This window comes from Aquila chrysaetos, chromosome 4 (genome assembly GCF_900496995.4).
Source record: "Aquila chrysaetos chrysaetos chromosome 4, bAquChr1.4, whole genome shotgun sequence".
Taxonomy (NCBI): Eukaryota; Metazoa; Chordata; class Aves; order Accipitriformes; family Accipitridae; genus Aquila; species Aquila chrysaetos.
The window spans coordinates 615424-631191 of NC_044007.1; the positions used below are offsets into that span (position 1 = coordinate 615424).

Sequence of the window (15768 nt, forward strand, 5' to 3'; positions counted from 1 at the left end):
GTGAGATGCAGGGGATGCCTTGGGACACTGTCTCAGGTGGTGTGTGGCCCCAGACTGGGACAGAGTGCTGTTTGCCAGCCCCGAGCGTGCTGGCAGAGCTGCTTCCTCTGGGAAATCATAGAATGGTTTTGGGTTGGAAGGGACCTTAAAGATCATCTAGTTCCAACCCCCCTGCCATGGGCAGGGACATCTTTCACTAGACCAGGTTGCTCAAAGCCCCATCCAACCTGGCCTTGAACACTTCCCAGTGGTGGGGCATTGACCACCTCTTTGGGCAACATGTTCCAGTGCCTCACCACACTCATCGTAAAAAACTTCTTCCTTATGTCCAGTCTAACCCTCTCCTCTTTCAGTTTAAAACTGTTGCCCCTTGTCCTGTCACTACAGGCCTTGGTAAAAAGTCTCTCTCCATCTTTCTTTTAAGTCCCCTATTAAGTATAGAGATGCCACAATAAGGTCTCCCCAGAGCCTTCTCTTCTCCAGGCTGAACAACCCCAACTCTCTCAGCCTTTCCTCACAGCAGAGGTGTTCCAGCCCTCAGATCATTCCCGTGTCCCTCCTCTGGACCCGCTCCAATAGGTCCGTGTCTGTCTCGTGCTGGGGACCCCAGAACTGGACGCAGTGCTCCGGGGGGTCTCACCAGAGCGGAGCAGAGGGGCAGAATCCCCTCCCTCGACCTGCTGGCCACGCTGCTCTGGATGCAGCCCAGGATACGGTTGGCTTTCTGGGCTGTGAGCACACATTGCCGGCTCGTGTCCCATTTGTCACCCACCAGTGTCCCCCAGTCCTCTGCAGGGCTGCTCCCCATCCATCCATCCCCCAGCCTGTGCTGGGACTGGGGCTTGCCCTGACCCATGTGCAGGACCTTGCACTTGGCCTTGTTGAACCTCATGAACCGACCCACAAATCCTTTGGTGCCAGGAGGGTCTCTGCAGGTTTCAAGGATGAAGGGGCTGTGACAGCCTGGGACACGTTTGGAGCTGCTGGGGCTCCGCTACTGCCAGGTGCCATCTCGTGGGCAGAGCTGTCATCGCTGTCCTGTCCCCGGCAGCCTGCCTGGCTCTGCATGTGTGACAGCCCAGCCAGCCTCTGCCTGCTGCCAGAAAGGGCTTTTGGGCTCCTGCTTCGTCCTTGAGCTGGGGTTTGTGTAGCCCCGCAGGTTTGGGGAGTTAAGCCAGAGCCACAGAAAAAACCCAGGAGTTTTCTTCTGGCTTGGCTGCCTGTCCTGGCTTGCCATGGGGTCAGATGGGCTCAGTGCCCTGCTTTGACAGCCAACTGTTAAATTAGCGTGGCTGAATCACGAAACGTTCCCATCTTCTGCAGTGTTAACTCGTGTCTCTGGTGTGAGCTCTTGCTCCCTCGGACCTTCCAGGGTTGCACTGTCCCTGCGGCAGGGAGGGGACCTAGCTCTTCCCACTCCCCTGGGCTGCAGCCCACCGAGCTGGTGTCGCCCTGGGGGCTGCGGCAGCGTCTCCCCCTGCTCCCCAGAGCATCTCTGGCTGGTGAGACGTTTCTCTGGGCTCCAGCAGCTCTTGGCTGCACCAGGATGGTCTGGTGACATCTCTGTCTTCTTGTGCTGTGCTCCACTGAGCCTCACACCCACCGTAATGCCACAGACCACCCACCCTAAGACCACAGACAGATGGGGATGCTGCTCCACCTTTCCTGGGCAACCTCCAGCTCATGTGCTCAACTCATAGAATGATGGAATGGTTTGGGTTGGAAGGGACCTTCAAAGGTCATCTAGTCCAACCCCCCTGCCATGGGCAGGGACATCTTCAACTCAATCGGGTTGCTCAGAGCCCTGTCCAGCCTGACCTTGAACACTTTCCGGGATGGGGCATCGACCACTTCTCTGGGCAATCTATGCCAGTGCCTCACCACCCTCATTGTAAAAAAATTTCTTCCTTGTATCTAGTCTGAATCTCGCCTCTTTTAGTTTAAAACCCTTACCCCTTGTCCTATCGCTACAGGCCCTGCCAAAAAGTCATCTGCTTCTGGATGCTTTGCAGCATTTTCTTCACCACCAGCTCAGACTCTCCTTTGCCACTCTGGAGCTGAGGCTGGGGTTCATAGAATGGTTTAGATTGGAAGGGACCTTAAAGATCATCTAGTTCCACCCCCCCTGCCATGGGCAGGGACACCTTCCACTAGACCAGGTTGCTCAAAGCCCCGTCCAACCTGGCCTTGAACACTTTCCAGGGATGGGGCATCCACAACCTCTCTGGGCAACCTAGGCCTGTGCCTCACCACGCTCATTGTAAAAAACTTCTTCCTTATGTCCAGTCTAACCCTCTTCTCTTTCAGTTTAAAACTGTTGCCCCTTGTTCTGTCACTACAGGCCTTGGTAAAAAGTCTTTGTCTTTCTTATAAGCCCTCTTTAAGTATAGAAAGGCTGCAAGAAGGTCTCCCCACAGCCTTTTCTTCAGGCTGAACAACCCCAACTCTCTCAACCTGTCTTCATAGGAGAGGTGCTCCAGCCCTTGGATCATCTTCGTGTCTCTCCTCTGGACCCGCTCCAACAGGTCCGTGTCTGTCTCGTGCTGGGGACCCCAGAACTGGACGCAGTGCTCCAGGGGGGTCTTACCAGAGCGGAGCCGAGGGGCAGAATCCCCTCCCTCGACCTGCTGGCCACGCTGCTCTGGATGCAGCCCGGGATACACTTGGCTTTCTGGGCTGGAAACACACATTGCCGGGTCACGTTGAGCTTCTCATCAACCAACACCCCCAAGTCCTTCTCCTCAGGGCTGCTCTCAATCCAGTCATTGTCCAGCCTGTATTTGTGCTTGGGATCACCCCGACCCATGTGCAGGACCTTGCACTTGGCCTTGTTGAACTCCGTGAGGTTCGCACAGTCCCACCTCTCAAGGCTGCCGAGGTCCCTCTGGATGGCATCCCTTCCCTCCAGCGTGTTGACCGCACCACACAGCTCGGTGTCGTTGGCAAACTTGCTGAGGGCGCGCTTGATCCCGCTGTCCCTGTCGCCAACAAAGATGTTAAACAGTGTCGGTCCCAATACCAACCCCTGAGGAACGCCACTCGTTACTGCTCTCCACTCGGACATCAAGCGGTTGACCGCAACTCTTTGAGTGCGACCAGCCAGCCAATTCCTTAACCACCGAGTGGTCCATCCATCAAATCCATGTCTCTCCAATTTAGAGACAAGGATGTTGTGCAGGGCAGTGTCAAATGGTTTGCACAAGTCCAGGTAGATGACGTCCATTGCTCTTCCCTTATCCACCAATGCTGTAACACAGTCGTAAAAGGCCACCAAATTTGTCAGGCATGATTTGCCCTTAGTGAAACCATGTTGGCTGTGCCAATCATCTCCTTATTTTCCGTGTGCCTTAGCATAGTTTCCAGGAGGATCTGCTCCGTGATCTTGCTGGGCACAGAGGTGAAACTGACTGGCCTGTAGCTCCCTGGGTCTTCCTTTTTTCCCTTTTTAAAAACGGGGGTTACGTTTCCCTTTTTCCAGTCAGCGGGAACTTCCCCGGACTGCCACGACTTAGCGCACTTGAGCAAGGGTTGAGTTTTTCCTGCCCATCCTGGCCAGACTCATGTTCCAGCTTCTGTTTAAACTCAGACGAGCGGGATCCTGCGCTCGGCCAGCATCGCTGCACCGTGTTGCTCTGCCCGGCTCGATCTCCCCACCGCTGAGCGCTCCCCCCGCTTGCAGCTGCCTTTAAGTGCAGTGCAAACACAAGCTAATGGTGCCTGGCTTTGCTCCAGCTTATGCAACTCCGTCAAGGGCTGCTCTTGAATAAACTGTTTATGGAGTTTCAGCCCAGCTCGCTAGACCTCCTGGAGGTATAGCAGAAAGGCAGGACCTGCTAAGCCTGCTTTGCTCTCGCTTCCAGCCAAAGCACTCGACCGGGCTCCCGTCTCCCGCAGAGCAGCTGACATCTGCCCGCTGGAGAGCGTGCCGTGTCTGTCCTGCCTCTGTGGCTCCTCGAACCGTGTCCCAGCCTGTCACCCAGACAAGAACAGCATTATTGTGCCCTATGTTCCCTGGAGGCAAGTCCCTGCCCTGGGAGAGGGGAGCACTGGCTGCCAGGACTGCTCCCAGCTGGGCACAGCTCAGGTGCCGGGAATTAAACCAATAAACAGGCTCTCTTTAAGTGTCAGCTGGGGCTGGTGAATTAATAGCTTTCTGCTAATGTGTTTTCGCTGCTTCCTCCAGGGACTTGCTTCCTGCTTTGGGATATGTGCAATAAATCACCTGGAGGAAACCCTGGCCAAGCTGGAAGATTTTGTTAGGTCTGATGTCTTCAAGAAATCTGTGGGACTGTTCAGTATCTTCAAGGTAAGAGCCAAAGGGCCCCTGCTGCGACACAGCGTGCAGCAAAAGGCTCACGCAGGCTTCTTCAGATACGGCGTGTGCTGGAGCGGTCCTCGGGAAAGGAGTTAATTTCCTGCCTCGGTGTGTTTGGCTTGGGGCTGGGATACCCTTTGCCTCTCCGGAGAGCTGCTCTTGGCATCAGAGGCTGCTTGGCATTAGCTCCCAGCTCTCGGCCGCCCGCTCCTGCAGACTCACGTCCCGGTGAAGCTGCTTGCTTGCTGGGTGGGCTGCAGTAAGCTGTAACTTGGCTTCTGCGTCCGTCAGGGGACCCCGGCCTGACATGGAGTGTGGTTTGGCTGTTACCCACATTGGTGCTTGACAGAAATCCCCGAGCGGCTCCTGCAGCCATGCGCACACCCCAGGAGACGGGGGTGTTTCGCACACCGAGCGCTTGCAGCAAGAGCCTTTCCTCAGACCTTCTGACCCAGGTGGCTGTTTTAACTCCCAGACTCTAAGACTGGGTGTTTGAGGGACAGGACTACTTTTGTGTGGGCACGCAAGAGACCCTGGCCCATGATAGAAGGGTGTCCAGAGCTCGGGAGCAGGGCGAGGAAGCCCTCGTGCAGCCAGGGATCCCTCATCCCTGCCCTGCTTCTCAGGCTTTGGTACAAGGAGGGTCAGCCCCGAACTGCTCCCTGGGACGGTGCAGGTGAAGCCTTTCAGCAGCGCTGGTTAATGGGCAGTGGATGCTGATTTCTAGCGTGGTAGTTAACCAGGTTAACTTGGCCAGGCTGGGGCTCACGTGCTTCCCCGCAGGGCTCTAACAGTAACACTCGATGGCAAACTGGGGCTCGTGCCTCGGACAGAGATGTGCTGTTAGTGCAGCTCGTGCTCGGACGCCTGATGCTCCATCAGGGCTCTGGAGGTCTCTGCCACCACCAAAAGGATGGGAAGCAAAGGTTCGAAACCTGCTCAGAGTGGCCCTTGTCTTCTAGGGGGTACCTTCAGCTGGTCAGGCAGACCACCTCCTCGTGAGACCTGGGAAGAGCCAGCCTTGGCTTCCCCACCAGTCCCCCCCGTTAACTTTCTCATCTGTTGTAACAGGACCGTAGTGACAACGAAGTGGAGAAAGTAAAGAGCACTCTGATCCTGTGCTATGGATACGTAGCTATGTATGCACCCAAGGAGCTGGTGCTGTCCAGGATTGAAGCAGACATCCTGAAGAACATCTTCCAGTACTTTAACACTAAGGTAAGCTGTTGGGGAGGATCCTCCCGGGGAGGGAGAGCACACCTGGGTGAGCTGGAGCAGCCAGGCTGTTCTGGATGCTCTGCCCGAAGGATCTCGCTGGGACCCGTGGGTAGCCCCTGGGAGAAGGTCATTCACTGTGGAGTGTGCTCACTCGTGCATTGCTAATGTGTTTTGTTTTTTCACTTGTTCAGGTTCTGGGAATAAAGGTAGAAACCAAGGTACAGTGTGAGGCATTAAATCTGAACTACTCTCTGCTCTTTCCTGCTGTCTCTGTCTGCCTCTTGCTCAGGGTTCCCCTCGAGAGCAGCCCCGTGCTGTGCTCACAGCAGTGCTCCTCTGCCCGTGGTGACCGGGAGAGCTGCGGGAGCTGCTGCTCCTCACCCTGAGCTCACCAGCCCGGTCCTCTGTGCTGGAACCGTTGCCTGAAAGTGCCAAAACTCACAGCAGAGGGGAAGGGAAAAAATGCCTTTCTGGTAGGACAGGAGCCGTAGGTGAAAGCGTGGCTCGAGTGGGCACCGCTGTGGTGAAATCCTGAGCTGACCAAAGGCTGTGTTGGCCTCCCACGGGTGCCTGTGGTTGAGCTCGCTGCCCGTGGGCAGACCTGAGCCTGTCGCCTTCCACCCGTTCTGCTGAGGCGGTGCCTTTCCTGCGAGCTCTGCGTGGCTGGAGCTCGCAGAGCTGTCCCCAGGAGGGAGCGAGCCAGTTTAGGTTTGCAATCGTGGCAAGACGAGCCACGAGGCAAGGGAGGCGAGGGTTGGGGTTCCCCCCCGAGAGCCGCTCCGGGGCTCAGGGCTCTGGTACGGCGCGGTGCTCGCCTCCCCTGCCTGCGGAGAGGGCGGTCAGGCAGCCCCTCCGGCTGTCCCCACACGTGCTTCGTTGGGGGAAACTTGGGGACTCCAGAGACTGAGCTGCAACCTGCCGCTCGGCCAAAATCCACTAAACTAATTTTCCTGCTTCTCCCTGGAACAATCATTCAATGGGCAGGTATTAAAACCCAGATTACTATCCTGGGGGCAACGAGGGGCTGTATTTTTATATTTCTCCTTTTAAAGACTGAACAAGAAAAATGGCATTTGTCAAGTTGAACTGTCAGGCCAAGGAATCCTTCTCCAGACTCCACTAATGCATTTTCCTTCTGGGCTCCCGCTGGCACTAACAGCTTCTGCAGAGCATCTCTGGCCCCTGAGCCGGGGACCTTCTCGCTCAAACCCTCCCCTGGCTCCTTGCCCTTCTGAGGGCATCGCCTGAGGGCAGGGACGAGGGGAGCGCTTTTAATTGGGGTCCTTCCTGTCAACCCCATGTCGGCTGTCCTAGACCCCAAGCTGTGTAGGAAGAAGAGCTCCTGGCAACTTCTGGAGTTGCCTTGAGCATCTGTGTGCTCAGGGTGCTGCCTCGGCGGGGAGGAGGGAGACCAGGGAGCTGCTGGTGCCCAGCTAGGCTGTGACACTGGGGACAGGGTGTCCTTCTGCTCCCCGGTCACCAGAGACCCTGTAAAGTGGATAAAGAGCAGAGAGCTGAGCCCACACGCTACTAACAGCACAGACCAAGCTGTTGTGCTCAGCCCGAGCACCAGTTTTCTTGGAGGGACACCAGTGCTGGGTGGGATGACGAGTTACGGTTGTGTGGTAAGCCTGGTCTTCACTTCTCACCCTGGGTTCTGCTCTCAGGACCTGACCCTGAAGCTGTGCCTCATCCGGAGCATCTGCATGATCAGCCAAGCCATCTACAAAGGCGTCAAGTGCGGGGACTTCATCTTCTCCCGCAAAGCTGAGCTTGTGGCCCAGATGGTGGTAAGAGCAAGCGCTGGAGGGTGGCCTGGCTTGGGGCTGGTCTAGAAGACACCGGGGGAGGTTCCCAACCCACGCTGCTGAGGGTTAAGCGCAGGCGTAGCTGGAGCTGTGGCCTGAGTACCTTGTGGGAAGGGCGGGTATGCGTTTGCCCTGCTGAGTCCCCGTCCCCACGTGTCTGCCGGGCTCTGCTGTGGCAGGGTACTGCTGACCTCCACGGACCTGCAGCATGGGCTCTGCCTGCCCTTCGAGAGAGGGAAGGTCCCAGCAGGGTGCTGAGCGGTGGGAGGATGGCTTGCTGCAAGCAAAAGCAGACTTGCAGTGAGCGATGGTGCTGCATCTCCGTTGCCCAAGGCGTGGGGCTGTTGTGCAGCATTTGGGGTGTTGGGCTAATGTGGCGTGGCTCCTGGCTTGCTGTCTTCGGGAGGCTGGGCTTCGAGGCAGCTTCCTATGCCCGTAGTGGGATGGAGGTGGATGTGACCGTAACCATCACCTTGTTCTGCTTTCCAGGAGTTCATAAAAGCAGAACCGCTGGAGACGATGCGGACGCCGGTTCGCCAGCGGGCAATGATCACCTGCACTTACCTGGTGTATCCTTCCTCCGCACCCATCCCTGCGGGAATGCCACTTGCAGGGCAGCGCTCACTGGAGCTGCTGTGCCCGCAGAGCCTGGCCCCGCTCCCCGGTTTGCCCTTCGGGTCTGACGGCAGAGCCAAGGTGCTCTCCCTCGGTGGGCACGTTAGTAGAGCTGTGCTAGACACAGTGGAACTGGACGGTCTGGTTGGCACGGCTGCCAGCTAGCTTCCCCCAGCGCTCTTGGGCTCGGTTCTCGTTGGACTCTGCAGTAAGCGTTCTTCGTACAAACCAGAGCCAAGGGCACGGCACTCTCAATTACACAAAGATGACTTCTGAGCTCCAGTTAAAAATACTCGGCGCGTCACAGCTCCTGACACAGATACTGGGAACGCTCTGCCTGCTTCCGATTAAAGCCGGTGCCACTTAGTGTAGAGTCAAGTCAGCAGGAATGCATATTAAAATCCTTGTTCCCTGCTTACCCAGGTGAAAGGCACTCCCGTAGTGCTCCATGCGTCTCTGTTGCTTCCTTAACCTGGGATCAGCATCCTGGAGCCCCACCTCAGCGACCCCGACAGGACAGAGCTGATTGATACCTGCCTCGCTAGCGTGCTTGCCCTTCCACCGCTGGAACTGGTGAAGGAGAGAGATGAGAACGGAGGCAATGCCTTACACAAGGAGGTGCGGTATCCAGCACCAGCAGGCTGAGGCAGGCAAGGAGTTGCCCGTGCTGCTCGGATGCCTGCCTGCCTCGAGCTAGCGCTGGCAGCACAAAGCCGATGCGGAGCTAACATCGGGTCGCTCGCGACCCGGCAGGGTGATACGGCTTTGTTCTGCGGCGTGGGAGCTGCGGTCACGGCTGCTCCGGGACATTGGTTTCGGGGCAGCGCACAGATGCCTTTTCACAGTCCCGTGAGCCATCGGGTCCTGTGGCCCCAGCATCTCGCTGGCAGCAGATCAGCCGTGGGAAAGGCCTGTTTTCAATTCAGCTGGGCACCTTGGGGGAAGCAAGCTGCACTGTTTCCTCTGCTCACTTATCTCTTGAAAAGGCCTGGCCCTTCTGTGCACTGATAGCAAGTGAGAAAATATGAGCTTATCAGCAAGTCCAAATGCTGCTAATAAGAGCATGAACTCCCTCGAGGGAAAAAATCAAATGATCCTGGAAACCCTGCAGGGTAGAAGGGGCCTTTACATAACTAGCTTTTGAAAGGCTGCAGCTGCTTCTCAGTTGTGGTTGAGTGCTTAATGAATGAAAATAACATGCTGCTAATGAAGTTGTTGCAGCTGCTGGGTGGCTGCAGAGCAGCCCTGTGCTCCACCGTATCGCCTGCTGCTGCTGCGGCTCCTTCAAGGTGAGCTGCAGAGCAGGAGCCTGGGGCTCTGACTGTCCCCAGCTAGTGTTTGCAGGCATCTGGCCTAAAAGTTTAAGTTAGTAATCTTTTTCTCCTTCCCTTCCATCCTACGAAGCTTTGCAGTTTTTATTTTTTGGAGTTTATCCCAAAATAAGTCCTGGAAGGAAACTGTAAGCATCTTCAAAGGGCTCGTTCAGACTGGGCTCGCTGGAATTTATCCCCAAATGGGAGAAGGACCAAATTCCTTTCTGCAAAGCCTCCACTGAAGCATCTGTGCTAGTGTTCTCAGCTCTGGCTAGCTGCTGGCACTCGGCACAGATCACGGCCACCGCTGTGCTGACTCCCGCCATGTGTCCAGCACTTCCAGTGAAGGTGGATTTTGCAAACTGGGTTTCAGTCTCTGCTGCTGCATTTTCCTACTAAGCTGGAGGTGACTGCATCTTGGCACCCAACACCTGGGAGAGTCCTACAAACTGAGAATAGGTGCAGAGAGAGATCTCTTCCTCCTTGCCTGCCTGGGCTAGCTCTCTGGGATGAGATGCAGTGCTTGCATAGTCTGATCAATCTTTCCTCCTTAGATGCTGTATGGTGACACCATCAGTGCCCTTAAAGACCTGCTGAAGAGACTCCTGCAGAGGAACTTGACCCCCCATGGGCTGCAGGACATGTTTGCGGTAGGTGCAGCCTGGCTTTGGTGGAGGAAGAAGCAGGGAAACAGAGGTGCCTGCCTGCCGACCAGAGGTCACGAGGCAGAGACAGTTTTGGACCCAGAGCAAGATGTAGTGAGACTGGTCCTCACTTCTCTGTGTGATGTGAGGTCCTGTGTGACCCTAGTTCCCCTCCTGCAGATGCTGGACGCGCAGCACGGCTGCTCTGGTGTGGTGCTCGGGCTGCCTGGTTGGGGCAGGGTCTTTAGGGGAGGACGCATGCAATTGCCCCTTCGGGCATGCCTGCTGGTGCCCAAGAAGGGTGGTCAGCACGTGGCTGATGAGGAGGTCTCTGGTAGTGGGACACACACACACACACAGCCTCACCAGGAGGCAGAGACCCAGTGTTGTCCTGCAGATGAGCCAGGGTAAGCTGGTGGGGTCAGGGATGCGGTTCCCGCAGCCCACGTGTGCACCACGGGTCGCTGGGCTGAAGGACGCCTTGGCTGCTCACGGCAAAGCAGCCGAGCTTCTGCTCTCCTTTCTGCTGCTCTTCCCCTGTAGCATTTGGGCCCCTGGATCAAGTCGAACAAGGAACACGAGCGGCAGCGAGCAGTGGAGGTCAGCGCTGCCTTGCTGGACTTCTACCTGAGCAAGCTGAACGTCAGCGTAAGTAAACGCAGAGCTCGAACGTCTTTCTGGCTGCTGCTGTCAGCCTTGCTGGGGCTCGTGCGTACGTCCCTCCCTGGGGAAGGGGGGGGGGGGCGCGAAGGGGGTCTTTGCGGCGGTAGGGAAATGCTGTACTCGTGGCCCCGTGCTCTCCTCGCTAGTGTCGCCTGTGTTCGTCATCCCTGCAGACCGTCATCCCCTTCTACAACCTCGGCGTCCTGATCGCGCTCTTCTCCCCACGCTGCTCGGACTCCTTGGCCAGCGTTCGCCAGCACGCCGTCGACTGCGTCTACTGCCTGCTCTACATCCAGCTGTGCTACGAAGGTGGGCGTGCGGGCGGCGGAGGGTGGTTTTGGTGGGTGCCGGTGGCAGGAGCCTTCTTCTCCGCAGCTGGGCAGAGGGGTGCACGTCCCATCCCTCCACGTACATGATCCCGAAGGAGTGAGCCGCAAGCGCGGTTTGCTGCAGAAGCGGGGCTGGTGGGGAACGTCACGGAAGAGTTTCAAAGGCTCTCTCCAATGCTTGAGTGCAGGCGAGCAGGTTTCTGAGCCTGCCTTTCAGCCTGGCGTTCTCCCTCTCTCCGGGAGAGGTCAGTCCTCCACTTCAGATGGCCTGAGCGGAGGCATTGAGAAAAGCGAAGCCCCTGCAGCGCCAGGAGAGGACTTTCTGGGTCCTGCTCTCCAGAGCAGTGTGGCTCCTTGCAGGGCAAGCGCTTCTGGCCCTTGGCAGCAGCTTTGGTTTCTTGGCTCCTTCCTGAAAGCTGGGCCAGCTCGCGAGTGAAACCCAGCTCTCCGCAGCGCGTGGGTGTAAAACACGAGGAATGCTGTTTGCTGAATGCTCCCTCTGAATCCAGGTTTCGCCCGGGATCACAGAGATGAGATGGTGGAGGGGCTGAAAGCTCTGAAGAAAGGCCTGGAGGAGCCCGACTTCACCGTTCTCTTCCATACCTGCAACAACATTGCCATGGTAAGGTGGAGGGCAAATCCAGCACGGCCCTGGTCTTTGCAGGGTGGTGGAGCGGGAGCTGCAGAGGACTTGATGCCTCATCTGTTCTGACCAGCCACGCAGTCTGGAAGCTGCTGGGGAGCCCCAGTCTTGCACCAGGAAACAAACCGCTGCGGTCTTCTCCTCTTCTCCAGCTGGAGAGTTCTTCTGGCCTGGCCAGGGGATGCTCAGAGCATCTCACCCCCATTGGGAAGCTGCTGGTCCCCTCTTTGGGCATGAGGCCCCCAACAAGGACATCTGTGCAGACACGCTCTGGGGGCACAGTGGATGTCGGCAGGGACTCGTGCCTGGCTGTGCTGTAGCTTAGTGCATCTGTTCAGGGGTCTTGATGGGCAGCCTGAACTCTTCAGCCATCAATGCTCCCAGTGCTGAGGTCGAAAACTTACTTTGCTGTAGATAATGCAAATAGTTCCTGTCCATGTCATCTAAAAGCTAAGGTGGAGGTGGTCTAGCTCAGCCCTGTGGGACCTCCCTGGGGCCCCAGCACGCTCCATGGAGGACACTTTGGTACGTCATGCTCCTCAATGGAAGCTGCTGGCTGAAGGAAGCCCTCGAGGCCCCATCGCTGGCTGTGCTCTCCTGTGGAGCATGGGGTGCTTGGCTCAGGAGCTGCAGCTACTGGGCTCCTGGACACCTCCCAGTATGGCAGCAGTGTTGGTAAAGTGGTTCAGTGCAACTTTATACCCAAAAGGGCCCAGATGTGGCTCCCAAACCACTGTCATTTGAATGAGGTGGACAGCATCTGGGGTCTGGTGGTGAGGGATGGGGTGAGGGTGACTCAAGAGAGAGCTGCATGGATGAACTCCTCCTTGATGGCCATTTTCTATGGTGAGAGCTCTGCAAGCATTGCTCCAGAAGGACTTGTAGCTGTAGGGAAGCTGGTAGTACCTTTTTGTCCTGGAAAAGCTGCCGTTCCTCAAATGTTGTCACTCCAGTGAACATTCCACCTACTAACTTCTCTACCGAGCAGCTTATTCCACCGTCAGGTCTGGAGAGCGTGATGAGACCTGGGGGAGCATCCTCCCAGTGGTTGGGTGCTGGCCAGAGTGGAGTTAAGGGCTTGGTTGTGCTGTCCCAACCCATCCCAAGAGAGCCCCAGGTTATCTGGCCATGCTGGCCAACAGCATGGGGCAGGTGGCCTCTTGCCTCCTTTGGGGCTGTAGTCTGGCCCTTACTCCCCTCCGTTACCACCAATTTGGGGTTCTGGCTGATGCTCCTGCAGGGCACCGAGCCGAGGAACGGCTGTCCTGCTGCCTGCAACCGGGGAAGCTGCGCAGGGGGCCCTTTGTCCGGTGTCATCGAAGGGACCGCTCGCTTCAGAGAGTGACAAAAACCTGTTGCTTAACTCCGCTTGCCCTCTGCCTAGGTGATTGGGAAGCGCGTCCCTCCGGACCAGCTGATGAGCCTCCTGCTCGCCATGTTCGAGGGGCTGGCGGACCCCGATAAGAACTGCTCCCGAGCAGCCACCGTCATGATCAACTCCCTCCTCAAGGAGCGCGGAGGTGTCTTGCAGGAGAAGGTAAGCTGCCGCTGCTTGGCCTCGGCACTGCCTCCGTGGTCCAAACGCAGCCCTGGAGAGGAGGCAGCTCCAGCCTCCGTGGTCCAGCCCTGAAGAGGCAGCTCCAGCCGGGTTGCGCTGCCTCCCGTTCTTTCCACGTGCGTCGCCTGATAACTTCCCACTTGCAGCTCCAACAACTGGTTTGCTGGGGTTGGTGGGCTTCTCTGGTACGGGCAGGGAGGCACCAGTAAGGGACAAGCCCTTGACCGGAGCGTGATGCCCAGCGCAGGGAGGGGTCCAGCCCTGACAGAAGAAGGGAGGCGTTTAACCCCTGTCTGTATCAGCTATTGTTGTTGCATTTCTGGCCAAGGGAACGCTTGCCCCAAAGCTTTCGGGGGCTGTCGCTCCTGACCTTCCTCGTTTCCCGTGGGCACGCGTGCTCACGCTCTCCTCTGCCGTCCTCGCGGTCGGGGAAGGCTGCTGTGTGGTAGGAGGCGGCGGCTGCTGGCGAGGCCGGCTCCGGTCTGGCTCTCGCTCGGGTTGAGGAGTTCAGAGAAGCTCACTTTACCAGAAGGGCTCGGGCTCCCTGTGAAACCTTTGCAAGCTCTGGGGGAGCCCAGGGTTCCTGGCTGGGAAACCAGTCTGAATGCTTGCAGGGCTTAGAGGTGCTGGACACAGAAGGCTTTTTTGTCTAATCCACTACCTTTAGGGCTAAGCTCCCCCTTTCTTTCGCAGTAATTGGAAACACCAGGTCTCCAGCTACTCCTTGGGCTTTCTTTTGCGCTAGAGCTTCTGCTAAAGTCCTGCTCGCTACCTATTAGCCTCTATCCTACGTGGGATTGCTCCAGCTTACATGACTCACCTTTTGGTCAGATCCAGTCCAGCCCAGATCCTGAAATCTGAACTGATGCTAAGCCCCGGAGTCTGTGGGGCAGACCCGAGCGCAGCTGGGGACGGAGCGCTCGGCTGCTCTGCACTTAATCTCGGGAATTTGCTGCCAGGCCTGGTCTGCACATGAACTTCCTATTTGTCTTAACGTGCGTTTTACAGCTTGTAGCGAGTGCCGAGGTGTCTCCCTGCGTTCAGCTTGAGTTCCTCTTAGGAACTCGCTCGCTGAGCTCCTCTCGCTGCACCCGTGTCGAGGCTGGGGCTTAGCGCGAGTGCCTTGCCAGGAGGCCGTGCCTCCGGGGTGGAGGGTGTCCTTGCTGGCTCCCTTTTCCCCTGGGAATACTCTGCAGCCTCCTCCGTCTCCTGGGTGGCAGGGTGGGGAGGGATCCGTGACTTCCACAGAGGTCTGTGGTTCTGCATGCAGCCGGCAAGCAGGGAGACTTCCCTCAGTCGGGAAGATAAACTGCCCTGCCTGACTGTCTCCCCACCCATGTTGTCTCCTCAAGTCCCGTTACCCGCCTGGGCTGCGACCGAGGGGAAGGGACGCGCGTGCCCTGGCTGCAGGGAGCATCTGACGGTGACCCCAAGTGCTCGGCGTGTCGTGGCCCGCAGCTGGATGCCACCGTCTCCTCTTCCCTCAGGTGCCCGACATCATGAGCATCATCCACAGCAAGCTGGAGGAGGTGGACGAGGAGCACATCCGAAAGGCCGCCCAGCAGACGGTTTACATCCTGGCCTCCCAGCACAAGAGCGTGGTGGTGTCCAGCCTGCTGGGGAGCTCGCTGCCCTTTGACAGGTCCTGCCCTGCGCTGCCACGGTGGCCCGGCTCCCGCACGTGCTCTCGCGGTGCCTGGGCTTCGGAGCAGCTTTCGCCTAAGCTGCAGATAATCTTTTGGCTCCTTACCCCAGTAATCAGACCCTGCTGGAATTTCCTTTGCGCGCTCGAGGATCAGCACGGCCGCTCGCTGCCGGAGCTGCCTTTCGGGGGGCTTGGTGGGCTTAGAGGCGCCGGCAGCGCGAACTAGCAAAGCTGGCCCCAGAGAGCTGAGCGCGGCTGGGGTGCTCGGTCCTGCTTTGCGGAGCAGACCACCTACCCCAAAGCTGCTGACCGTGTTGTCGCCGGCCCCGGGCTGAGCCTTGAGCAGGTGTTATCCTCCTCCTTGCACCGTTACCGCTCCTCTGTTTTTACCACGGCCGGCCGGCAGGCTTGCAAACTGCACGGGGCAAGGCAGGAGCTCTCTGGCTGCTGGTATCGGGGGAACCGTGGGGTTTTGGGGTTGCAGGGCGGCTTTGGGTGTCGTCCGAGAGCAGCCGCGGGGTGAGGATCGCGGGAGGCTGCCGTCGAGCCTTCCCCTGCACGCAGACTCTCCCGGCCGGGGCTTGCCGTCGTTGCAGGCTCCCGCTCTCTGTGCCGGCTTTGCTGCTGAGCTGGGTGCCCGGCGGCGACACGCTCCTCGCCCGCGTTTCTGTGTGGTGGGTGACGTGACCCAGGTGTTCCTTGGCCTGGGGAGGGGGCTGACGCTTGCCACTGCTCAAACCGGGGAGGGTGAGCTAACGACGGCAGCCGGTGCCAAAGCCACGTTCCCCTCCCTCCTCTCCTCTAGCCACACGTGCACCATGTGGAGGTCCCTGGCCACCGAGCCCACCCTCACCTCGCAGATCCTGGAGCAGCTGCTGGAGAAGGTGAACCGGGACGTCCCGTACAAGGAGAGCAAGTGCTTCTTGCTGGGCAGTGGATCCGAACGCATCGCAACCCCTCTACCCCTGGCCGTAAGTGTCCCGCGGCCGGTCCTGCCCCGTTCCCACCCCCACGGAG

At 58.0% G+C, this 15768-nt stretch overlaps 1 protein-coding gene across 2 annotated transcripts in view; it reads left to right on the forward strand.

Annotated features, from left to right (window-relative positions):
* Positions 1 to 15768, forward strand: part of MROH1 (maestro heat like repeat family member 1) — a 57653-nt gene that overhangs the window by 23202 nt on the left and 18683 nt on the right. Inside the window, exons 21-33 of one of the 2 annotated variants that reach the window (XM_030011076.2) lie at positions 4184 to 4306; positions 5387 to 5533; positions 5725 to 5751; positions 7201 to 7323; positions 7831 to 7910; positions 8439 to 8574; positions 9824 to 9919; positions 10457 to 10561; positions 10750 to 10885; positions 11415 to 11527; positions 12933 to 13085; positions 14594 to 14748; positions 15557 to 15722. In XM_030011076.2, coding sequence (XP_029866936.1) covers positions 4184 to 4306; positions 5387 to 5533; positions 5725 to 5751; positions 7201 to 7323; positions 7831 to 7910; positions 8439 to 8574; positions 9824 to 9919; positions 10457 to 10561; positions 10750 to 10885; positions 11415 to 11527; positions 12933 to 13085; positions 14594 to 14748; positions 15557 to 15722 — 1560 coding nt within the window. The remainder of the gene's footprint in view (positions 1 to 4183; positions 4307 to 5386; positions 5534 to 5724; positions 5752 to 7200; positions 7324 to 7830; positions 7911 to 8438; positions 8575 to 9823; positions 9920 to 10456; positions 10562 to 10749; positions 10886 to 11414; positions 11528 to 12932; positions 13086 to 14593; positions 14749 to 15556; positions 15723 to 15768) is intronic. The other variant, XM_030011077.1, reaches the window with a different exon arrangement.